A 27828-nucleotide genomic window follows, 5' to 3' on the forward strand; every position below is an offset into this window, starting at 1 on the left:
TGAACTTTTATTTTCCTGTATGGATATTAGACATTTGCTCTATTTCTCTACCAACAGTCACATAATGGTTGTTGCAGAGAATAGCATAACTGACCATACTATCTTGTAATGATGTTGCTTATTGGTAATACTGAATAATTACAGTAGTGCATTTTATATCTTAAGTACTTTCACAAGTAATAATAATTTTTATTTCTCACAAAGTTCTGCAGTGAATTATGAAAACTTACCTTGCACTATCAGATGGGTATCTTGTTGAGGTTTCCACCTGAAATATTTGAAGAAATTACCAGTGATTTACAACAGATAAGACAGTAAACAGATTTCTATTAATGCCCAACATGTGATTGGTCCACAAAATGCTGTAAGTGAGGCTTCAAAATATCATTAAAGAGGACATAATAAACTGTTGCAGTTAATGATAGTAAGAATTCACTCTCCATTTTCTCACTTTGTTTTCAGTACTGTAAATAACTACACAAGCCAATAATTCAGCTGTGGCCATACTTCTTATTAGACACTTCACAAAGAAAAGTGACTACAAGCATCTTTAATCTGTCATGCTTTTACACCTTGTGTACGATTTTCATTCACTTTTGTTTATTATGAAAACTGCCACCCACTGACAATGAATCGACCATCATAAGTGAAACATTTAGGTCTGTGTCCTCTGGGCAGCCCATACCAACTTGTAGAGGTGAGGAGTGACTTCTAAACCCAACAGCAAGTTACAAAAATGGCTCTGAGCACTATGGGACTTAACTTCTGAGGTCATCAGTCCCCTAGAACTTAGAACTACTTAAACCTAACTAACCTAAAGACATCACACACATCCACGCCCGAGGCAGGATTCAAACCTGCATGTTCTAAAGATTGGGAGTTAGCAGTGTAGTACATCTGGAGACTAAGGCATATCGCAACCACAAACAAATGTGCACAGTCAATGGCAAGAACAGGAAATAACAGTAATCAAAAAGCCAAGGTCCAGTCATCCTTGAAGAAGAGCAAGGAGGGTGGACAGAATGATTTGTAAGCAATCAGCTGCTGCTCCAAGAGAAGCTTCTCAACAAAACAGGGATCATCTGAAGCAACATAAGGGACTGAGCTGACACATGTCTAGTCACTTAGTAACAGGTGATTTACATGATAAATGAAATAAACCCACTCATAAATTCAAAAAATTAGAACTGGATAGAGTTCCCAAGGAAACCCCGAACTTGGAGTGCCAAAGACAAGTCTAAGGTTTTATGGAGTGACAAAAGTTAATTTAACGTATTTATTTTCTGATGGTGTCCAGTATACAGGGTGAGTCACTAACTATTGCCACCAAGAATAATTCTGAAATTATGTAAGAGTTGAGAAGTTTGTGGGACAAAAGTTGCAGGATAGAATGGGGGCCATAATATGACTTGGGTTTTATGTTGCTTCAGAGATATAAAGGTCAACTTTCTTTTTTTAAATGTGTTGCTATGGTTTGATATATATTTTCTTATAGCGGCTACGGAGACAAATTCAATTGTGTGTAACAGTAAGGTCTCTGAAGGTCAACAAAGCGTCACAAAGATGGCATGAACATCCACTTACAGGTGTTCAAAGTGATGGTCATTGGTATGAATGTAGTGCTGCAATGATCTTATCATGGACTGAGTGGTATTCCCTATCACATTGACACGTGTCGAAGAACATGCCCTAACAATTCTCTCTCATATATTTTCAGGTGTAGCTAGAATGTCTTTATGAACAATCTCCTTCGCAAATACCCAGGGATCAATGTTGGGGCCATTCCTGTTCCTTATTTATATAAATGATATGCCCTGTAGTATTATGGGTAGTTAAAATATTTATGTTTGCTTATGACACTAGGTTGGTAGTAAAGGATGTTGGGTGCAACATTGGCTCAGTTTCAAATAGTGCAGTACATGACCTCAGTTCATGGCCTTTAGAAAATAAACTAATGCTAAATCACAATAAGACTCAGTTTTTATGGTTTCTAACATACAATTCAACAAAACTTGACGTTTTGATTTCACAGAATGGGTCTATGATTAGTGAAACTGAACAGTTCAAATTTCTAGGTGTTCAGATAGATAGTAAGCTGTATTGCAAAGCCAACATTCATGATCTTGTTCAAAGACTTAATACTGTCATTTTTACTATTCGAACGGTATCAGAAGTGAGTGATCGTTCGACATGAAGATTAGTGTACTTTGCTTATTTTCATTCACTTATGTTGTATGGTATTATATTCTGGGGTAACTGTTCCCATTCTAAAAGGTTATTTTTGGCTCAGAAACGGGCGGTTCGGGTAACAAATGGTGTGAGTCAAGCGCCTCTTGTCCACTTCTGTTCATGAGTCTGGGTATTTTGACATTGGCCTCTCAATATACAGGGTGGTCCATTGATAGTGACCGGACAAAATATCTCACGAAATAAGCGTCCAACGAAAAAACTACACCGAACGAAATTCGTCTAGCTTTAAGGGGGAAACAGATGGCGCTATGGTTGGGCTGCTACATGGCGCTACGTTTTTTAAAATAGGAACCCCTGTTTTTATTACATATTCGTGTAGTACGTAAAGAAATATGAATGTTTTAGTTGGACCACTTATTTCGCTTTGTGACAGATGACGCTGCAATAGTCACAAACGTGTATATACGTGGTATCACGTATCATTCTGCCAGTGCATACGGTATTTGTTTCGTGATACATTACCCGTATTAAAATGGACCGTTTACCAATTGCGGAAAAGGTCGATATTGTGTTGATGTATGGCTATTGTGATCAAAATGCCCAAGGGGCGTGTGCTATGTATGCTGCTCCGTATCCTGGACGACATCATCCAAGTGTCCGGACCGTTCGTCGGATAGTTACGTTATTTAAGGAAACAGGAAGTGTTCAGCCACATGTGAAACGGCAACCATGACCTGCAACAAATGATGATGCCCACGTAGGTGTTTTAGCTGTTGTAGCGGCTAATCTGCACAGCAGTAGCACACAAATTGCCCGAGAATCGGGAATCTCAAAAACGTCGGTGTTGAGAATGCTACATCAACATCGATTGCACCTGTACCATATTTCTATGGACCAGGAATTGCATGGCAATGACTTTGAACGTCATGTACTGTTCTGCCACTGGGCACAAGAGAAATTACAGGACGATGACAGATTTTTTGCACGCGTTCTATTTAGCGACGAAGCATCATTCACCAACAGCAGTAACGTAAACCGGAATAATATGCACTATTGGGCAACGGTAAATCCACGATGGCTGCTCCAAGTGGAACATCAGCGACCTTGCCGGGTTAATACATGGTGTGGCACTATGGGAGGAAGGATAATTGGCCCCCATTTTATCGATGGTGCAATGTATGCTGATTTCCTACATTATGTTCTACCGATGTTACACAAAATGTTTCACTGCATGACAGAATGGCAATGTACTTCCAACATTATGGATGTCCGGCTCATAGCTCACGTGCAGTTGAAGCGGTATTGAATAGCATATTTCGTGACGGGTGGATTGGTTGTCGAAACCATACCAAGGCCCGCACGTTCACCAGATCCGACGTCCCCAGATTTCTTTCTGTGGGAAAAGTTGGATATTTGCTATCGTGAGCCACCGACAACGCCTGACAACATGCATCAGCGCACTGTCGATGCATGTGCAAACATTACGGAAGGCGAACTACTCGCTGTTGAGAGGAATGTCTTTACACGTAATGCCAAATGCATTGAGGTTGATGGACATCATTTTGAGCAATTATTAATGTGGTATTTACAGGTAATCACACTGAAATAGCATGCGTTCTCAGAAATGGTAAGTTCACAAAATGTTCAAACAGTCGAGTGTTCTGTATTTTAATTTTAAAAAACCTACCATTACCAATGCTTGTCTATTAATTGTGAGCTATCGGTCTATTACAGCGCCATCTATCACAAAGCGAAAAAAGTGGTCCAACTAAAACATTCATATTTCTTTACAATCCTACACGAATATGTTATAAAAAATTGGGGTTCATATTTTAAAAAACGCAGTTGATATCCATTTGATCTACTGCAGTGCCGTCTATCGGGCCAACAATAGCGCCATCTGGTTTCCCCTCCAAGCTAGACTAGTTTCATTCTTTGTAGTTTTTTCGTTTGAAGCCTATTACGTGAAATATTTGGCCCGGCTACGATCAATGGACCACCCTGTATATATTCCTTATTGTCGTTTCTTGTTACCAATATTAGTTAATTCACAAGAATAAGCAGCTTTCACTAGGTTAATACTCACCAGAAATCAAACCTGAATTTGGATTGGACTTTCTTAACCCTTGGGCCAATAGCTCTGCAGTATACTGCTGCATCTGTTTTCAATAAGGTACCACCCGAATTCAAAACTGTTTAGCAGTAATCCACGTGCTTTCAAATCGAAACTGGAGTTCTGGGTCACTCTTCGTATTGTCAAGGAGTTTCTTGAAAAATTAAGCTGATTCTTATAGTATTGGTGATAACGTTTACTTACACATATGGACCGACATTTTCAGGTTCATGAATATTTATTTTTATCTCTTATTACTGTTATGTTGTTATTTCATGTACTGACACGTTCCATGACCTTTGAGATTTGCTCCTCAATTTGGTCCTGTGGAACTTCATGTGTAAATAAAATAATAATAATAATAATAATAATCCCCATGGAGGCCCAGGAAAAGAATAGGCCTCCGGTATGTTCTGCCAGTCGTAAAAGGCGACGAAAAGAACAAACCACTAATAGGGCTAACCCCCTTTTAGTGTGATTAGTTGGTTCAGGACAGAACTAATGAAGCCTTGGACAAGCGTCGTCATGGTCGGGGACGACGCTTGAACCCTATGCCCGCCCACAATGGTAACGACGACACTGCTAGCCAACTGGAAAATGATTTAAATCCAAATAGAGATGTTTCGCAGGATATGCTTCCTGCAACCACCCTAGAAGGAAAACAAAGACAGAGGATGAGATGGTCAGATGAAGTTAATCGACACCTCATGTTCTGTTATTACCAAGCAACAAACCTAGGAACCAACACAACTGGATACAGATCACAAGAATACACAACATTTATTACCAGATACCCAGAATTAAAATTTTTAACAGAACAACGACTAGCTGATCAGATCCGTGTAATAATCAAAAATAACAGGATACCCCAGTCAGAATTAGAAAACATCAAACAACAAGTACAACAAATACTGAAACAAAATATTGTGCAATCAGAAGAAGAAGAAAATACAGTAATGGACTCAAACATCCCAAAGCAAACAAACAAAGAACAACATGCACCAATTAAACAATCAGAGGAAAACGAAATCTTAAGACAGCCACCAGAACAAGCACAAATAGAACACGAAGTGACACAGATGTTAGATATAGAAGAAAAATTTCAGCTAACATATATAGAATACAAAGACACAAATACAGACATTAGACCATTCTTGCATAGACCACCAAATAACCCACAAGTCGAAACAACAATAAAAAGTATCAACACAATCATACACAACAAAATAAATGAAAACACAACTATGGAAGAGTTACAACTACTGGTTATATAGGAGCACTCACTACACTAAATATACACACTAGGCAGAGATCAGAACCAACCAACACACAGAAGAAACCCACAAAACCAGCATGGCAACACAGGTTACAGATCAAAATAGAAAAACTGAGAAAAGCCATCGGACAGCTAACACAATTTATAAGAAATGAAATCTCGGAAAAAAAAAACAAAAGGGTTAGGTAAAATCTCACAACAAGAAGCGATAGAGCAATTAGACGAAAAGAAGCAGAAATTACAAGCATTCGCCAAACGACTCAGAAGATACAAAAAAAGTGAAAATGGAAGGAAACAAAACCAAACATTCAACATAAACCAAAAGAAATTTTACCAGACAATAGATAACACACACATTAAAATAGACAATCCACCAAACATAACAGAGATGGAACACTTCTGGAGCAACATATGGTCAAACCCGGTACAACATAACAGGCATGCACAGTGGATACAAGCAGAAACAGACACATACAAGATGATACCACAAATGCCTGAAGTGATAATTTTGCAACATGAAGTCACCCAAGCAATTAATTCTACTCACAATTGGAAAGCCCCTGGAAATGATAAAATAGCAAATTTCTGGTTAAAGAAGTTCACCTTAACACATTCACATCTAACTAAATTATTTAACAGTTACATTGCAGACCCATACACATTCCCTGATACACTTACACAAGGAATAACTTATCTGAAACCTAAAGATCAAGCAGACACAGCGAACCCAGCTAAATATCGCCCCATAACATGCCTACCAACAATATACAAAATATTAACTTCCGTCATTAAACAGAAATTAATGACACATACAACACAGAACAAAATTATAAATGAAGAACAACAAGGCTGTTGCAAAGGAGCACGAGGATGTATAGAGCAACTGATAATAGATGCAGAGGTGACATATCAAGCTAAAACTAAACGAAGGTCGCTACACTACGCATACATTGATTACCAAAAAGCTTTTGATAGTGTACCCCACTCATGGTTACTACAAATATTGGAAATATACAAAGTAGATCCTAAATTGATACAGTTCCTAAACATAGCAACGAAAAATTGGAAAACCATACTTAATATCCAAACAAATTCAAATAATATCACATCACAGCCAATACAGATTAAGCGTGGAATATACCAAGGAGACTCATTAAGTCCTTTCTGGTTCTGCCTTGCTCTGAACCCACTATCCAACATGCTAAATAATACAAATTATGGACACAATATTACTGGAACATACCCACACAACATCACACATTTGCTATAAATGGATGATCTAAAACTACTGGCAGCAACAAATCAACAACTCAACCAATTACTAAAGATAACAGAAGTATTCAGCAATGATATAAGTATGGCTTTTGGAACAGACAAATGTAAGAAAAATAGAATAGTCAAGGTAAAACACACTAAACAAGAAGATTACATATTGGATAACCACAGCGACTGCATAGAAGCGATGGAAAAAACAGATGCCTATAAATATCTAGGATACAGGCAAAAAATAGGAATAGATAATATAAATATTAAAGAAGAACTAAAAAAAAAATATAGACAAAGACTAACAAAAATACTGAAAACAGAATTGACAGCAAGAAACAAGACAAAAGCTATAAATACTTATGCTATACTCATTTGGAGTAGTGAAATGGAGTAACACAGACCTAGAAGCACTCAATACACTTACACGATCACAATGCCACAAATATAGAATACATCACATACATTCAGCAACAGAAAGATTCACATTAAGCAGAAAGGAAGGAGGAAGGGGATTTATCGACATAAAGAACCTACATTATGGACAGGTAGACAATTTAAGAAAATTCTTTCTAGAACGAGCAGAAACTAGCAAAATACACAAAGCAGTCACTCATATAAATACATCGGCTACACCACTGCAATTTCATAACCACTTCTACAACCCTTTAGATCACATAACATCAACAGATGCGAAGAAAGTAAATTGGAAAAAGAAAACACTTCATGGCAGGTACCCATATCATCTAACACAGCCACACATCGATCAAGACGCATCCAACACATGGCTAAGAAAAGGCAATATATACAGTGAGACAGAAGGATTCATGATTGCAATACAGGATCAAACAATAAACACCAGGTATTACAGCAAGCATATTATTAAAGATCCCAATACCACAACAGATAAATGCAGACTTTGCAAGCAACAAATAGAAACAGTAGATCACATCACAAGCGGATGTACAATACTAGCAAATACAGAATACCCCAGAAGACATGACAATGTAGCAAATATAATACATCAGCAGCTTGCCTTACAACATAAACTTTTAAAACAACACATTCCTACATACAAGTATGCACCACAAAATGTACTGGAGAATGATGAATACAAATTATACTGGAACAGAACCATTATAACAGATAAAACAACACCACATAAACCTGACATCATACTCACCAATAAAAAGAAGAAATTAACACAACTAATCAAAATATCCATACCCAATACAACAAATATACAAAAGAAAACAGGAGAAAAAATTGAAAAATACATCCAACTGGCTGAGGAAGTCAAAGACATGTGGCATCAGGATAAAGTTGACATCATACCAATTATACTATCAACTACAGGAGTCATACCACACAATATCCACCAGTACATCAATGCAATACAGCTACATCCAAACATATATATACAACTACAGAAATCCGTAATTATTGATACATGTTCAATTACCCGAAAGTTCCTAAATGCAATATAACATATACCGTACAGTTAAAAGCAAGTGACGCTTGATCAAGGTCCGCGTCACTCCATTTTTAACCGGACTTAACGTCTGAGAAAGTGAAGGAAATAATAGTAATAATAATAATAACAAAAACAATAACAATCCACAAGTGTCAAGCGGTGACGACGCATCACCTCTGTGTCAAGTCCTACGATTTGGGAATTTTCTCTGCAACTCATTTCTAACCATCAGCGAAAAATGTGCCGGACACCCATCATGTTAATACCACATTCTGCTCCTTGTTCCTACAGGTTTTTAGTCCAATAACAGACCTACTGTTTCTTGCAGGAATGTGGTGTACTTCCTACTATTAAGACTGCCTTCTATGACATAGGGGCCTATAATTCTGTCCTCCAGAATACCACACTACACCATCACTGACCTAGTGTGCACCTTGGAGCAACCAACATGGATTTTCAGTTGCACAGTAATGAATGTTATGCAATTTAACGTTTCCATGGTCCATGAATGTAGTCTTGTCAGTAAATAAAATTAAATTAATAAATGTGTCATCCCTCTGAATCTGAAGTTGAGCCACCAGCAGAATTTAATGCGATGCATACAATCCATACAAGTTAATTCTTGGTGGAGATTGATATGGTAAGGGTGGTATTTATGGTGATGCAGAACATGAACAACACTACTCTGGCTCATGCCAGATTCTCTTGTGATTTGATGCAAAGTAGCACAAGGATCTTTAACCACAGTGCAACAGTACCAGCTCTCACTGAATTTCATTGGCATTCTCCGTAAATGAGAAGCTTATCAACCTGTTCTTCAAAGGAATACATCATTCACATTCACTTGATTCAACGATTGTAGTCTTACTGTTCCTATTAGTGTTCTATTGCAAAACCATCAAATAGTGTTTACATGTCAATGGCACGTTAGATGGATACGCCCTATTTGGCGAATATTTACTGTTTGCATAAGATATGAGAGAGAATTATAAGAGCATGTGCTTCGGTAAGTGCTGATGTGATAAGGAATACCAGTCAATCCATGACAAGAAGATTGCAGCACTGCATTGATACCAATGATGATCACTTCGAACACCTTCTGTAAATGGACGTTCATGCCACCTTTTGCTCTTCGTTGACATTCAAAGACCTTATTGTTGCACATCACTGGATTCATCTCGATAGCCGCTATCAGAAAGTAAGTACCAAACTATAGCATCCCATTAAAAAAACAAAGTTGACCTTCATATCTCTGATGTGACCCCACCTAGCAACTAAATACCAACGTCATATTATGGCCCCCGTTGTACCATGCAACATTTGTCCCACAAACTTTTCAGCTACTCTCATACTTTTGGAGTTATTCTAGGTGGCAATAGTTACTCACCCTGTATGCATAACAATAAAGCTAAAGGGAAAAAACGAGGATCACGTGTAGATCATTAGGCATGGTGGTTGAATTGTCATGTTGTGGGGATGTTTCCTGTACAGTCACATTTTAAAAAAGAATATGATTCCATGTAGGAGACACAACATGTCACATAATTGGCTATTTCAGCAGATCATGATTCGAAACACATCTCCACCTATTTTCTAAAAAATTCTTTCCAGGCCAAAAACAAACTTTTTAAGTGCCCAAGCCGGTGCCTGGATCTAAATTCAACTGGCGCCTCCAATATGAGCTGAATTGATGTGTTCATGGTAGAAGCTACTAAAACAAGGTTCAATTTATTATCTTACTGGATCCATGGTCTGAACTCTGAATTAACGTGTTACAAAAGCTTGTGGATTCACTGCCAAATTGAAGTGCAGCTGTAATCAAAGCCCATGGGTATGCAACAAATACTGATTTGTTCTTCAGATCTCAAAATAGTATTATTTTTACACACTTAGACCTACAAATTACTTTTGATTCAGAAGAATTACTTCTCTCTTGATGCAACATAACCTTGTTTAAACTACATGTAGACTTTTACTAAATAGATTACAATTTCATGTTTTTCAATTACCCAATGGCAGTTTTTTCCATTACACAGTTATGTCTATGTAGTTGTAATTAATGCTTTCTATAAAACATTTTTGGGTGCTACTGTAATAGGACTGTGTTTACACGCATGGTGAGATGAAAGGAGCATATAGTAAACAACAGTGGCACTATACACAATCTGATGACCCTCTGGACAGCAGCAACAATCCTTAAGTGCATTGTTTGATGTCAGCTCATCACATCAAATCAAACTCCTTTCAAAGAAAACAACTACCATATTTTACTGACTGTAAGGTGAATCTTAATTTTCAAGCAATTTTTAAGAAAATTAAATTTTTATCATTTTTTTATTATGTTGCAAAGTCAGCCTTTAAAAATCACTGAAATTCATTATCAGACCTTTCCTCTTTCCTCAGCATCACTGTTCTCTTTATTTACAAGATGGTCTTCACTACCATTAAGAGCATTATTTCTTGAAAGATTTAACAATATTTTCCCTCACCCAAGATGACAACTGCTTTATTGACTGATACACTTGTTTCTTTGTAGATCGTTTTAGAACTCCATTTGTCATGAACTCATGTTGGGCTTAATCCATCATGCATTTGGTCCATTCCCCTTCCATAGACTTTAAATACACGTAAGTGCTACAGAAAACTGGTATAAGCATGCATATTCAAAGACTGACATGTAATGCATGCATAATGACATGCAGAATATGACAATGGTCGGCAATGATCATATAAGACAACATATGTCTGGCACAGCTGTTGTATCAGTTACTATAGATCTAATCTAATCTAATCTCTAATCTACTGCTGCAACAATGGCAGGCAATTGAGATGTAACCGAGTCCGAATGTGATGTTATAGCCAGAGCATGAGTGATGGGACACAGCATTTCTGAGTGTAAAGATGGAATCTGTTAAAATATAAAATTTCTGAAATCGCTGTCGCCAGAAAAAGATACTACATGAACGAAACTAAGAAAAAATGAAGACAATCATTCAGTGTGATGGGAGTGCAACCCTTGTGCAAATTGCTGCATGTTTCAATACTGGGCCATCAGAAAGTATCAGCATGCAAACCATTGAATAAAACAACACTGAAATGGGCTTTTGGAGCCAAAGGCTCACCCGTGCACCCTTGATGACTGCACGACACAAAGCATTACGCCTCACTTTGGCCTGTCAATAGTGACATTCTACTGTTGATGACTGGAAACATGTTGCCTGGTCACATGGGTATCATTCCAAATTTTATTGAGCAGATGGATGTGTACAGGTACGGAAACAGCCTCATGAATCTCTGGACCCTGCCTGTCAGCAGGGAACTGTTCAAGGTGGTGGAGGCTCTGTAATGGCGTGGGGCGAGTGCTGGAGTGATACAGGACATCTGATACATTTGGATATGACTGACAGGTGACACATACGTTAGTATCATGTCTGATCACCTGCATCCATTCACGTCCATTGTGCAATCTGACAGACTTGGGCAATTCCAGCAGTAGAATGTGACACCCCACACCTCCAGAATTGCTACAGAGTGGCTCCATGAACACTCTTCTGAGAAACACTTCTGCTGGCCACCAGATTCCCCTGGCATTAACATTACTGAGCATGACTCGGATGTCTCGCGACATTCTCCTCAGAAAAGATATACAATCCCTCATACTCTTTCTGATTTGTGGTCAGCACTGCAAGATTCTTGGTGTCAATTCTCCCCCAGCACTACTTCAGACATTAGCCGAGTCCATGCCACAATGTCTTGCAGCACTTCTGCATGCTCACTGGGGCCTGTAATGATTATTTACGTGACCATTACGGCACTCCAACCCCAGTTCCCGATAGCAGTAATATCGTACTACTTTTCTGCGAAGTGACAGACTTTTAGTGACAATATTCACATTTGGTTTTATTAATGTAAAGGTACTCTGATGTATCGATATATTACAATGATATGGTTCTTGTGTGTATTCATTTCTGTGAGACTGTCATAATCTTTGACTTAGTTGTAACTGTTCCGGTGTGAATGCGCACAGAGCAATCTTTGTTTCACTTTGCAGAAGTTGTTATTTCGCTTTGTATAAGAACATTCAAGTCTTGTGTTTGGTTAAATTGGAAATTAAATAAATGAAGATTGATACAAAACTGTTTTCTTGATGATGTGACAATTAAGAAGAAATATATGTGAATTTACATTTAGTTTAATAAAAATGTGGATCGTGAACACCAAGCCAAAAATTATTTCTGTCATACCGTTGTTCTGATCTGGGATTGTTTGATCATTAACAATTTCCTGAAAAACGCATTTGTTATGTCTTCAAATATTGCTAAAATACAGATCTGGACCTTCTAGCAGTCAAAGTGGAGTCACCCTAGAATCAACAAGATGAGCCATAACTTCAACAAAATCTACATAGGAATCCATTCAAGGTAAGTGCCAAAATTAATGACTTTTTTACAGTGACTTCATTATTTCCATTCTGACAATACCATCCACAGTCAAATTTGTTGTTGCCCGATAAAGCGAACATATGCTGTGGGAACAACATTATTGATCCGATTTCTAACCTACTTTGCAAGTGGTGGTATTGTTAAGAGGCCCTACCTGATATACCAGCTTCTACGGCTCTTCAGTGCAGTGTATTTGTCAAGACTTCAAGAAGTTGCAATTGTGAAGTAAGTCATCCTGCAATAACAGCAAGCTCTGTATTTAACTGCTTCAATTTCTCTTTCACAAAATATTACAAATGACTACTAATGTGATATAGCACAAGAAGAGAATTCTTCTTCGACGAAGTGACTTTCCTTTGCTTCAACATTGTTAATCCACAATTTCATATTGGCCTCCTCCATCCAAGCCTTGTCATGTACATGAACAACACCTGGAAGTATTCAGAAGGTTTTGACACTGTTTAGCACTTGAAGATGATCACTGGATGAAGTTTAGTACAATCAACACAACATCAAAAAACAACAGTTTAGTGCATTTTTTTATGTTCACTTGTTTTTATAGTTACCATTTTAGCACCTTTCATGGCAAAAATTTTGTTACTTGGTTACTGGTGAAAACTGGATCTCATTGGGATATCGAGACTCTCACACTAAAATAGTGAGTGAGGAAAATATAGGAATGGCTGGGGAAATGCCAGCCTATTATATAACAATTCCCAACTGCTTCAACAAGCCTTACAATACAATAACTGGAAGCAGGGAGCAGTGGGAAAAACAATTTGTCACCATATGGGGGACACTGCCTGGTTCACTGAAAAGTCGAAATCAGACCAAGGTGTTTGAGGCCAGGGTGTACGTGGTTCAGCCAAGACTGGAGGCCATCATTCCTCTATAAAAACTGGTCTCTGTATTTCGAGCTGAAATTACTACAATCAGGGTGTGTCTGGAGGAGATTATACATAGCATCTACATCTATTTAGACAACCAGGCAGCCCGGAAATCATTGGCAGCTCCTGCACCAAGATCTAAGCATGTCACAGGGCTCTAGTGGAGCTAGGGGAAAGCAATAGGGTAAACCTAATGTGGGTCCCTGGCCACTCAGTGATTGGTGGCAACAAACAAGCCGGCAGATTGGCCAGGATGGGGGCAAAGACTCCATTCATTGGACTGGAACGTGTCCTGGCAATTACCAAGGCTTTGATCAAACTAGAACTACGGAACTGGCTTAGAAGACAGCACACAGAACACTGGACCAAGGTCTATACCAAAAACATGATAAGGTAATGTTGTCATAGCCGTGTTTTGAAATAAGATCTCTAATTCTGGGCTTCAATAGAAAAGAGATTAAACATATGGTAGGACTGATGACCAGCCATGGGAATTTCAAACAACACCTACATACAATGAGTATAATGGAAGAAGACCCTAAATGTAGCATCTGTGATGAGACAGAAGAAACTGCTGCACGGTATTGGTAATTTTCGGGGCAACTACAAGTGTAGAAATTGGGTCTAATAAAGAACTGGTAAAGGAACTCCTAGCACTATATAAGGGCACTGGTTGGTATTACTAGATATCCAGGGAGTAATACTGCAAAACAAACTGTTTCGGTGTAGGTCGTGCCAGATTAGACCAAAGCTGTTTTAGATTTCCTACAAAAATCAAATCAAATCGAATCAATCATCCTTAGTGAATTTGTGTTTAGGTATTTTTTTTTGATGAATTAACTATTACGCAGTGTGACCAAGATGGGTCCAGTTCAATTGGTTGTAATTTGAACTTGGTATGTGCTACATAGTAACCTAAAGCGCCATGTAAATGAGCAGGAAATTATGATCTCACCTGATATGACACACTTGTTTGTATAGAAATATTTCCTTGTATTTGGTTATTTTAACAGTTACATATGATGGCAGTTTATCATGTTTTCACTGGTATTTAATGTAATATTTATCTTAGAATGTTTAGTAAGCTTCTAAAGTGACCAGCATGGGAAGGTGATTATTTCAAGTTGTTTAATTTTAACAAAAACTATGTACTTTCAATCATTGTTATTTTAATTTACTTTTGTAAGATGGTTTGAAGATGACTAGCATGGTATGGTTTCTTGAGGTTTTAAATAAGCAGTGCCTCATAGTCTTTGGTAATATATTTGTGTTTCTCACATAGTCTGGGATGGTGAACAGTTACTGTTAAGTCTGCGTAGGTTTTGACAGTAGTTGAACTGAAGTCTCTGGGCAGCCAACCAGTTGTGCCATTTCAGTTCTCTAAAATTGCATGGATGATATGATTTTAGCAAAACGTGAGGATTTTCACATTTTCTGATTACATTCAATTGATGTATCTTTTTGTGACTGAAGAACTTTCACTTTGTGCAACTGATAGTTCTGTTTTGTGCTGAACTTTGATCAGTGACACAGCATCAAAGATGAACTTATATTACCCCATAGTTGTAACTTAGATTTTAGTTCTGGTTTCGAAGTAGCTTATGTAATTGGGGAATCTGTTAAATATCCCTAATTATTCACATAACTGAACTGCATTATATTCAGTCTGAAGTATTCAACCTTGCTATGTAAATATATATAATTCAAAATAATGATTTTAAGTATGGCTATTTCTACTTTTGTGTCTTACATTGACAGTATACACCATTCAATTTAACTTTGCCACTGTTTATATTTCCTTATTATCACTGCATTTAAATTCAGTTTACACATCTTGTTTAAGTATACCTTAACAATTGCAATGTATGCCTAACTTCGTACTTTTAAATGGTGCTTGACTGACAAAATCTAGTCTAGACAGATGGTGCTTTTAACAGGGTAGATACTCAGTGGTGGATGTCCTTGACCCATGCATGGGACTGTAGAAGTACACTCCGACATCAGATCTGTTCACTAGCCTGAAACTCAATACATCATAGGACCAATTTCGTAACATTAACATTACGCATCGTGATTGTTATTCTCAGTAAGGAGTCCTAACAGTGTCAGCAGTTGGACTGAAATCACCATCAGGCACCCTACTGGCACACAAACTGAAGATAAAACACACATGGCCAAAATATACAGTTTGCTCTTCCAAACCTATTTCATCATTGGATATTGCAATGGAGTTCCTTCTTTCAGTACCGGCAAGAACACCAAACTGACAGATTTTTGAGATGATCAATTTCTGTCAATTTTCTACTGTGTAGCCACTTAATAGAAAAAAAAAACACACCTGGACAATATGAGGTGGCTGTACAATACTGCTCATATTACACTGAACTTGTTCCTTCTATAACACTAGCTTACCAAACACCTCAGAGGCCATGAAAGTTTCCTAGTGACTGGAAGAAGGCACCAATCAATCATATTCTGAGTTAGTGTCACTTGATAGATGAACATAATCATAGTAAAATGAAGCATGTGCATTAATAATGCTGTCTTGCACATTTCAGACTTTTATGAAAGTGACAAAAACTGTTAATAACAAAGTAATAGCAGGTTTGTATTGTTTGCAGGGGCAGACTATTGAAAATGGTTGTGCTTTTTAAAATTGCACTAAAGACAGATTTTAGAAAATAAATAACTATTAAAACGAAAAAAAATTATAGCAACTGATTTATGGCATTACTGCAGATCACTCTGTATTTTGCTGTAATGATAAGGTTGCCTAGAATTTCAAAGTTTTAAATAGGAAAATTATAGCAAGATACAAACTAATATTTATTTTAAACTGATTAATTTGGTCCTAAAAAAGCTATAGAACATGAGTGTTGTTAATTTGGTCCTAAAAAAGCTATAGAACATGAGTGTTATCAAGTTGAGACCCAAAGCTGGCACATTACACACAGATGGCACACTGAATGTTTTCATAAAATGCCTTTACTTTGATTCCATGTACTTCATCATGTACAATAGATCACTTTTTTTCTTGTTACAAGTTTCAGTACACCACTGTAGAGCAACCAAAAATCAAAAAACAACAGAATTTCTTTTAATTCATGTTCACAACCATGTTTCAAAATAAAATGTCTTTCACGTGGATGAAACAAGCATATGCCTCAAGGATTGTTACTGCATAACTTCAGACAGAGAACACCAGGAATTTTCTACGCAGGTGCTGTTTTGAGAACCAGCTCAACAGATCCTATGCCCTTCAATTCCTGCATCATCTCCTCAACGGTCAATTTTGAAGGTTCTACAGAGGCCTAAGATATGACATGTTTCCATTCTAAAGGAGCCATAACTTATGACACATTCTTTTCTCAATCACTGCAATGTTCCTGTCACGAGGTAGGAAACTGTGATTTCAACACAAAAACTTTTTGTGTGTTTCTCCACAGTACTTGCAGTTAACCAGATGGAAATAAAGTGCTAAAATTCTCCAGTTATTGTTCTGCCCAACATGGTGGTCAGACCATATAATTACTTTGTGTTCCATACCTTCTTCAAGCATCACAAATTTAATCCGACGGGAAACTATTTTGGCTGAACCACACCTTGCATCAGATCCAGCCCCTAAATTTACGGTGTTATTTAAGTACTGAAGTCATGAACCATGAAATTATATGATGGCAGCTATCTCTGGCAGAATACCATGGAATGTGTCAATGTATGACAAAGTAGAACCTGTTATAGGTCAACATATGTTACATATATATTGTTGTTCCTTTGTAGCCATTTCCGATTTTTTTTTTTTTTTAGCAGTTTATATGCTCAGTCTGCTTTTGTGTGACAACTGACGTAAGTTCTATGTTGTGCATTTGTATCTCATCTGAATCTGCAAGCATAAAGAATCTATACATTCTGCAGAGTCTGAGATTGTGGTACAGACATTCTTTTGAAGATTTATTCCTACTTTGAGGAACTCAAATTGAATTCCTAATTCATATACCTCTCATCATTTGATAAGGCTTTGGCCTACACTATTTTCCTCAACCATCTTCAGGAGTGGTCACTCCTCTGTCCTGTTTATGTTGAAGAGAGAGTTTTCATTGCTGGGTGATGCAGAATATGTCAAGCAATGTTTTTAACGGACTTTTTTTGAATGGACTTTATATTTGAAACTAGCTTGTTTCCATGATGTACTATCTGTCGTACCTTCCTTTCGTCTGGCTGGCACGCCTATTTATGTAGAGTTTATGAAGTAAATTGATTTCATTGTGCACCAAGGCATGGTAATCTATGTACAGCTTTACATTAATTTACATATTTCTGTTCTAGAATCCTCCTTTTGAACACAATTATGTATTGCGTGAAATACTGAATCATGCTGTCAATATTACTACCCAATATTCAACTGAATTATCGTACTCCAAATTCTCTTTTAATAATATAGCAGTGTGTATTCTACTTTTTCATCACTGATAAAGATAGAACTGTAGTAAGTTTTATCCACGTGACTTATTTTTACTGTAATATTGCCAGAAGATGCACATAAGATATGTTGTTAGAGCCATGTACTCTACAGGGATAATAAGCTGCTGTTCAGCACAGTTGTTATTCTATAGACATATGTCATTTTACAAAACCAATGAAACCAATCCAGCATTACTCCACTCACTTGTGTTGGTGACTGTTTTGCATGAACTACCTTTCCTATTGTGATTTATATTCTGATCCACCATCATGAAGTCTTCTCCTCTTAATATCCTGCCTGTTACCCAAGTTAATTCTCCTTTTTGTAGCACTATTTGCGCTTTTCAAACCACTTGCTGTAAGCATCACCTTGCTCCACTATGCATTTCCTGTAACACCTTGCAAGCAGACAATATGGTGGTCATCTCACACTGTGGTCACATTGTGTCCTCCAGTACCTTGTCTCCACTGGTTCTGCATCTGCCTCAGTGTTGTTGGAGCTTGCCTTGTGTGAGCCAAAACATGACAGAACAACCAATAATTCTGCCCCATGAACACACACAAATCCCGATATTCCAGCTTGTGGAACTGGAAAGGAATAGTGGCACTTGGTTACATGTTGCTAAACTCCTGGAAATTGAAATAAGAACACCGTGAATTCATTGTCCCAGGAAGGGGAAACTTTATTGACACATTCCTGGGGTCAGATACATCACATGATCACACTGACAGAACCACAGGCACATAGACACAGGCTACAGAGCATGCACAATGTCGGCACTAGTACAGTGTATATCCACCTTTCGCAGCAATGCAGGCTGCTATTCTCCCATGGAGACGATCGTAGAGATGCTGGATGTAGTCCTGTGGAACGGCTTGCCATGCCATTTCCACCTGGCGCCTCAGTTGGACCAGCGTTCGTGCTGGACGTGCAGACCGCGTGAGACAACGCTTCATCCAGTCCCAAACATGCTCAATGGGGGACAGATCCGGAGATCTTACTGGCCAGGGTAGTTGACTTACACCTTCTAGAGCACGTTAGGTGGCACGGGATACATGCGGACGTGCATTGTCCTGTTGGAACAGCAAGTTCCCTTGCCGGTCTAGGAATGGTAGAATGATGGGTTCGATGACGGTTTGGATGTACCGTGCACTATTCAGTGTCCCCCCGACGATCACCAGTGGTGTACGGCCAGTGTAGGAGATCGCTCCCCACACCATGATGCCGGGTGTTGGCCCTGTGTGCCTCAGTCGTATGCAGTCCTGATTGTGGCGCTCACCTGCACGACGCCAAACACGCATACGACCATCATTGGCACCAAGGCAGAAGCGACTCTCATCGCTGAAGACAACACGTCTCCATTCGTCCCTCCATTCACGCCTGTCGTGACACCACTGGAGGCGGGCTGCACGATGTTGGGGCGTGAGCGGAAGACGGCCTAACGGTGTGCGGGACCGTAGCCCAGCTTCATGGAGACGGTTGCGAATGGTCCTTGCCGATACCCCAGGAGCAACAGTGTCCCTAATTTGCTGGGAAGTGGCGGTGCGGTCCCCTACGGCACTGCGTAGGATCCTACGGTCTTGGCGTGCATTCGTGCGTCGCTGCGGTCCGGTCCCAGGTCGACGGGCACGTGCACCTTCCGCAGACCACTGGCGACAACATCGATGTACTGTGGAGACCTCACGCCCCACGTGTTGAGCAATTCGGCGGTACGTCCACCCGGCCTCCCGCATGCCCACTATACGCCCTCGCTCAAAGTCCGTCAACTGCACATACGGTTCACGTCCACGCTGTCGCGGCATGCTACCAGTGTTAAAGACTGCGATGGAGCTCCGTATGCCACGGCAAACTGGCTGACACTGACGGCGGCGGTGCACAAATGCTGCGCAGCTAGCGCCATTCGACGGCCAACACCGCGGTTCCTGGTGTGTCCGCTGTGCCGTGCGTGTGATCATTGCTTGTATAGCCCTCTCGCAGTGTCCGGAGCAAGTATGGTGGGTCTGACACACCGGTGTCAATGTGTTCTTTTTTCCATTTCCAGGAGTGTATTTCATATGACATCTCTGCACCAAGTGCTGTGTAATACTGACCTGTCCTATCACACAAAAGACTGCTATATTGGGCCTATGGGCACACCACCTCTCTGCCATTTAAATCACGTATTATGTTACTACTGTTGTACAGTCCTTTTGTTGTGGCAAGGTGCAGATCACTGCTTCTGAATGTGTTACTTTTTAGAAGCAGTAGTGTATTACAGGGAGCACATGAAGTCTGGGAACACTTATTTATTTCAGAGGAACCAAACATTGTACAGATATCATACATATCTCATTTTGAAGAGAAATACCAAAATGTTTTTTTGATGTCTACTGCCACAGCGTAATTTGGTAATATGCTGATAATCAGTACTAGTTGCAAACACGGCAAGTTCAGTTGCAGAGCGAGCTTTCTGTGTGTTGGAGTTTGACAAAAACAAGTGCGCTACAGCTGTTAAACAGATCTTTAGAACCAAGTATGGTAACAAGCCGCCAACAAGGAACGCCATTTACCACTGACAACAAATTCGTTACAACAGGTTGCTTGTGCCCAGCAAAGAGAAGTGGACATGCCAGTGTGAGTAAAGTGAATGTGGAGCACGTACGAGAGACATGCTGGGATGGAAATGGCAAGAATTTGATTACCGTATTGATGTCTGCTGTGTTACTCATGGTTCGCATATCGAGTGTTTGTAAAAAAAACTGTCAGTTTCTTTTCAAAATGCAATGGGTGTGATATCAGTACAATGTTTAGTTCTTGTGCAATAAATAGTGTTCCTGGACTTTATGTACACCCTGTATTTTAACAATATTACTGTATCCATATTCTGGAGCTACATGTACACACCTCAAGATGAAAATAAGTAACCTAGCAAACTTCAGACTTATGAAATTAAGTTACCTATTTTTGATCTACATTTTGATCACCCCAATTATGTTAGGAACGGTGCACCTCCTGCAAAATGTGCTTCACTTTAACAGCACCAGCTGTAAATTCGAAAGAAACAAGGTGAGAGTTATACTACTACTGTAACATGACCTTCACTCATTTACACTTTGTGACTTGCAACATAAGAATATTTGAAGTAAAGAGATCTGTCTCCAGTTACAGATGAGACACCACACACTTTTAGACAGTGAACAAACATAAAAGCAGCACCAAAACAGTATTTCGCAAACACTTTATCCACTCAACAGTGTAGTGTTCTTGCTCACGCATGATGCTAGAGTGGGGTGGAGTAACCGTCAACTTATGCACGTTCATCTTTAAAAGCTGTATTTCAGTTGGTTATAACTGCAAAATATTAGAATTATGGAGCAAATTTCAGTGTCAGATCAACTGCAGCACTGACGTCTTGCAAGCATCATATTTTATGGAATCAAGTAATGCAGAATCCTGCATGGAGTGTAACAATATTATGAAGAGCAAAGTTGATTGACTGGGTGGTTTTGGGTATAAAGGGACCACACTACAGGGTCATCAGTCCCTTTTTCCTGATGGAAGCAAGGCTGAAGGTACAAAAACACCCAACACCACACCTAGAACAAAAAAGAATGGAACAAACAACAGGGAAAACATACACCATAAGGAAAAGAGTGTATTCAAAACACAGAGCATGTGGTCTGGGCTGGCTGATAATAATAAAAGAGGATGAGCCAGCCACTCTGCAACACATTAAAATGTTCACCCCAAAAAAGACAAGGCGAGATGAAAACATGTAGGGAATAGATGACCATGAAGACAAACAAATGCAAAGAAAGTGCGACAGAGTTAAAATGGAGGGAGAATGATGACCTCAGAGGGAGGCTAAGTGCCCACCCATAGATGGTATAATAAAACCCCCATCAAGAATAAAACATAAATCTGCTGTTGAAGCACTGTTGCCCAACACCGAAGGTAGGATGCTGTAAAGGTTAAAAGTTCACCACAGAGTGGCTAGAAGTGGGCAGTCCAGCAAGATGTGGATGACAGTCATGTCAGCCACAGTGACAACAAAGCGGGTCCTTGCGACAACAGAGTGCCTGCGAGAGGCTCGCATGGAGGTCTTCCACACATTCATAGTCTCCTTCAGGGCACACAGTTTGTTGTGCGTACTGAGATTATGCCATACCATCTCCCAAACCTGAAAAATATTGTGACATAATAAGGATCGCAGGTCAGTTACAGGGATGCTGATCTCCATAAGTGGTTTCCAGCCTGTTGGAAAGTTCATTTCGTGGGATTCCGACATGCCCTGGGGTCCACACAAACAACACGGAACAACTGGTCTGTTCCCGGGCATAGATAGACTCCTGGATGGACGCCACCACGGAACATTCAGGGTAGCACTAGTCAATAGCTTGTAAGGCAGCTCAATGATTCAGTACAGAGAAGAAACGACTCAACAGGACATGAGTGGATGCACACAATAGCACGAGAAATGGCTGCCAGCTCTGCAGTCAAAAGACTGCAGCTGTCTGGCAAGGAGTGGTGTTCAGTATGTCCCACATGAACATACCCAAAGCCAACGTGACTATCACCCATCAAGCTGTCAGTGTAAACTACTTCATGACCCCGTTACATGTCAAGAATGGAGAGGAATTGACAGCAAAGAGCTGCAGGGTTAACTGAGTCCTTAGGGCCCTGTAAAATGTCCAGGCGAAGCTTCGGACTCAGTGTACACCATGGAGGTTTACGTGAATGGATCTTGAGCATAGGTGGTAAAATCAAGGACGCCACTTCAGACACAAGAAATCAGATGCGAACTGCCATCTTAAGCCCTGACCTGGGCCTCTGATGCAGGAGATGGGAAAGGGAGACGGTAATTCGGCTGCTCAGGAGAACTAGGAATGTGTGCAACGTAACTGGCGAGCAGTTGTGCACACCTAATCTTCATTGGAGGCACTCCAGCCTGGTCACTGGACTTGTCCTGAAACCTTGCTGCTAGTCAAACGCCACAGTGGTGCACTGGGTCTAGTAAACGTAACGCCGAGGGAGCTGCCAAACAATAAACCAGACTCCCATAGTCAAGAAGGGACTGAACAAGGGCTCGATAGAGCTGCAGCACCATAGAGTGATCTGCACCCCAGTTGGTGTCACTCAGGCAGCAGAGGACATTGAGGTGCTGCCAGTACTACCACTTCAGCTGATGAAGATGAGGAAGCTATGTCAATCGGGCACTGAAATCCAGTCGTAAGAATCGAAATTTATCCATTACAGTGATGGTGGATCATCATTAAAGTAAAGTTCTGGTTCCGGATGAATAGTACGACGATGACAGAAGTGTGTGACACACGACTTCACAGCTGAAAAGTGGAAGCCATGAGCTAGAACACATGCCTGCACCTTGTGAATGGTTCCCTGTAGGCGCTGCTCAGAAACACCATTACTAGTGGAGCAGTACGAAATGCATAAGTCGTCTGCATACAGAGGTGAGGCCAACAGCCTGACAGCTGCTGCAAGACCGTTAATGGCCACTAAAAATAGAGATAAACTCAATATAGAGCCCTGCAAGACCCCATTCTCCAGTATATGTGGGGAAACTATAGGAGGAAACCAACTTGGACATGGAAAATACGGAGTGATAGGAAATTTTGGATAAAAATCGGGAGCATGCCTCACAGACCCTACTCACATAATGTGGCAAGGATATGTTGCCAGGTCATGTCTTCAGCTTTTCGTAAATCAAACAAGATGGCAACCAGGTGTTGGCATCTGGAAAAGCCTGTTCCAATGGCAGACTTGAGGGAAACTATCAATGGTAGAGTGACCCTGGCGGAAACCCTCGCATGCAGCCAGCAGGCCATGTGATTCCAGGACCCAACACAACCACCGACTTACCGTATGTTCTAACAGCTTACGAAGAACGTTGGTGAGGCTGATGAGCTGATAGCTATCCACATTAAGTGGGTTTTAACTGGGTTTGGGCACTGAAATAATGGTGCTCTCCCACCATTACGATGCAAAGATGACATCACTCCACATCTAGTTGGAGATGAGATGTTGCTTGTAATCAAACAAGAGATCTTTCATCATCTGACTGGGTCCGATCTGGCTCAGGAGCTGTGGCATGGCAATGTGAAAGGACGATGAGGAACTCCCACTCTGAAAATTGAGCATTATAGGGTTCAATGTAACGTTCAGTGAACTGGAGGGCTTTCCATCTGCCTTCTGAGGGTGCAAAATGCTGGGGGATAATTCTCTGAAGAGGAGGCTCAACCATAGTGCTCCGTAAATTGCTCGGCAATTGTGTTTGCGACAGTAGGTAACACGCCATTGATGTTAATGCCAGTAACACCTGTCGGGGTCTGGTACCAACACACACATCTGATCTTCGTCCAGACTTGGGATGGGGACATATGGCACTCAATGGTCGAGACATCCCTCTCCTAACACGCCTGTTTCTGTCTTTATTTTAGCTGGCGAACGCACGTACAAGCCCTTTAAAAGCCATTAGTTGTTCTAGGGAAGGGTGGCACTTACGTCACTGTAGAGCTCGCCAACGCTCTTTAGTGGCTTCGGCGATTTCCGGGGACCCTCAAGGTACAGACTGTCGCCGGGGCCACCCTATAGAACAAAGGATCGTGTTTTCTGCCACAGAAACGATCGTTCTAGTGACCTGCTCAACTACCACATCGATGGTACAATGTGAAGTAGTTTCAATGGTGACAGCAGAGATGAAAGCTTCCTAGTCTGCCTTGTTTAAAGCCCATCTCTGTAGACGTCCTGGGGAATGGTGCTGGGGGAATGACAGGAAGATCAGAAGGTAGTCACTACCACGCCAGTCATCATGGGCTCTCCAGTGGACAGATGGGAGAAGTTCTGGGATAAATCAATGGCGGAGTAAGTGCGATGAGCCACACTGAAATATGTGGGGCGCCCAGTATTTAAGAGGCAGAGGTCGAAATGAGGCACTGTAGTTTCAACATCTCCACCTCAGCCAGTAAGCACAGTGCCAATGGGTTAAGGACATTAAAATCTCCAAAAAGGAGGTAAGGTTTAGGGAGTTGTTGAATCAGTGCAACTGCACCATCTGGAAGAAGATATACATTGCAGACAGTTACTTCCTGCATCATCCTTATCCTGACAACCACAGCTTCAAGAGTGGTTTGAAGGGGCACAGGTTCACTGCATACTGAGTTCAGGACATAAACTCCACCTGATACACTATTATTGTCACTACAGTTCTTGTAATATCCCCTACAGCGATGAAGGGCAGGGGTCTGCATTACTGAGAATCAGGTTTCCTGGAGGACAATGCAGAAAGCAGGTGTGAAGCTAAACAATGCCATGGCTGAGTCAGGTGATGGAAAAAACTGCAGCTGTTCCACTGGAGGATGAGATTATCGTGAGGCCAAGAAGGCATGAAGCACACAAGGAGGCAGGTTATGCATCAGAGTCACCTGCTGCCACCGACTGAGTATTTGTATGCATTCCTATTGTGGATGAGGCATCAGTGAGATCCAGGTCCTCAGGAGATGCTGAGCTCTCCACCTCATCTGCAGGTGCAGAATTGGTAGGTAGTGGTGGTGGTGGTGTTGAGGCCACAGGAGGGTTCTTTTTCTTAGCAGACTTCTTTGCTTCTTTGCCTTCTCACTTCTCTTTAGGGGCTTGCTGGGAATACTTCTCTAAAGTAGCTTCAGCCATCGAAGAAGACCGTGAAGCTCTTCGTCCAGCAGCTTTTGGCTCCTTTAGCCACTGGTTAGTGTCCTCTGTGGCATTAATGGAGACCTTGGGAGAGAGGGTCCAAATGGACCACTTCCTCACGAGACGAGCCAGAGGAGGCTGTTGCTTCTCCGGCTGGGAGGAGGGCACTTATGTCCCCTGCATTTGGAGGAGTCCTTGCTCCCAAAGTAGGTACTTGTGATGGCAATGGGTAATGTAGCTGCAGCATATATGGACGTCAACCAAATGCGGTGGAATCGTCCAAATTACGTTTAGCCTCTTGGTAAGTCAACTGGTCCAGGGTCTTGAACTCCATGATTTTCCGCTCCTTTTGGAGTACTGTGCAGTCTGTCTAGCTGGGGGAGTGCTGCTCCCTGCCGCTGGTACAAGTGGGAGGAGGTGCACAGGGAGTCTCGACATATAGCGTTGGAAATGCATCAGGAAGACATGTGCCCAAATTTCCAGCACTTATTGCACCACATAGGGGGAGGGACGTATGGTTTAACATCACAGTGGTAAACCATCACCTTGACCTACTCAGACAATGACTCACCCTCAAACGCCAAGATGAAGGCACAGGTAGCGCCCCTGTTGTCTTTGGGTCTCCTGTAAACGCACCAGATGAAATGAACACCCACCATTCTAGATTTCTAGATTGGCGTGGAGCTTGTTGTCAGACTGCAAGAGGTCGCAATGGAAAATAATCCCCTGGACCATGGTGAGGCTTTTATGGGGAGTGACACAAACAGGAGTATCACCCAGCCTGTCAGAAGCAAGTAATGCCTGGGATTGGGCTGGGGATGCTGTCTGAATCGAGACTGCACCACTTCTCATCTTGGACAGCACTGTCACTTCCCGAAACTTACTACCCTCAAGATAACAAAAAATTGAGGCTTCGTACACAGAAAGGAGTCCCTGTCCATTCTGCTACAGACTAAATGACGAGGCGAATATGGCTCTCTTCTTTCTGTAGCCCTACGACCCTCCCATGGCATAGCAATGGAGGGAAATGATTTTGGATCATATCTGTCAGCATTGTACTCGATTTTGCCCTTCTTACAGGCAGGTTTAAGTGTCAGGAAGTCGTTTCTGAAAGTATTTGTATGGAGTGTAGCCATGTATGGAAGTGAAACATGGACGATAACCAGTTTGGACAAGAAGAGAATAGAAGCTTTCGAAATGTGGTGCTACAGAAGAATGCTGAAGATAAGGTGGGTAGATCACATAACTAATGAGGAGGTATTGAATAGGATTGGGGAGAAGAGAAGTTTGTGGCACAACTTGACTAGAAGAAGGGATCGGTTGGTAGGACATGTTTTGAGGCATCAAGGGATCACAAATTTAGCATTGGAGGGCAGCGTGGAGGGTAAAAATCGTGGAGGGAGACCAAGAGATCAATACACTAAGCAGATTCAGAAGGATGTAGGTTGCAGTAGGTACTGGGAGATGAAGAACCTTGCACAGGATAGAGTAGCATGGAGAGCTGCATCAAACCAGTCTCAGGACTGAAGACCACATCAACAACAACAGACTGCTGGCGCCATACAGTCACCAGCAAGAGGTGACTTAGTCTGCTTAATTGGGAGTCATCTGCCATGATGCCACCCACTGCCCCATGGGCACCACACAGCCACAGCAAAGGCCACCTGGCATGATGGCTGTAGCTGGGAGTCCTGGCGCCCCAAGAAGACAGGCATCTACTCCTTGGCATACATGGGCAGTTTACAGCTCAAGCATAAGCAGTGTGATCCCTGTGTTGTCAGGAGACTACCACCAAATGGTTACATGGTGGCCCTACCACAACAGACTGGCTACTGTACTGGATATTGGGCGCCGAGAAATCCAATACTGTCATGGGGGCTGAAGTGTACAGGAGACAATGGAAGAGGACATACCCGGGAAAGGGTCCTCGCCCAAATAATTCATCTGCAGGTGGAGATGCAAAGCCATGACAAGAGGCTCAGGAGATCGTATCTAAGGGCACTATGGATAACTCATGCACCACGTAAGGTGTCCTTCCCCAAATAGCCTGAACTTCTGT

General features: G+C 41.0%; 1 protein-coding gene across 4 annotated transcripts in view; it reads right to left on the bottom strand.

The window, feature by feature from the left end:
* Positions 1 to 27828, bottom strand: part of LOC124720405 (zinc finger protein 99-like) — a 146652-nt gene that overhangs the window by 50355 nt on the left and 68469 nt on the right. For 3 of the 4 annotated variants that reach the window (XM_047245745.1, XM_047245742.1, XM_047245743.1), the window contains one exon: positions 231 to 268. In XM_047245745.1, coding sequence (XP_047101701.1) covers positions 231 to 268 — 38 coding nt within the window. Of the gene's footprint in view, positions 1 to 230; positions 269 to 12912; positions 12994 to 27828 lie in introns of all 4 variants that reach the window. The other variant, XM_047245744.1, reaches the window with a different exon arrangement.

Source organism: Schistocerca piceifrons, chromosome 11 (assembly GCF_021461385.2).
Source record: "Schistocerca piceifrons isolate TAMUIC-IGC-003096 chromosome 11, iqSchPice1.1, whole genome shotgun sequence".
NCBI lineage: Eukaryota > Metazoa > Arthropoda > Insecta > Orthoptera > Acrididae > Schistocerca > Schistocerca piceifrons.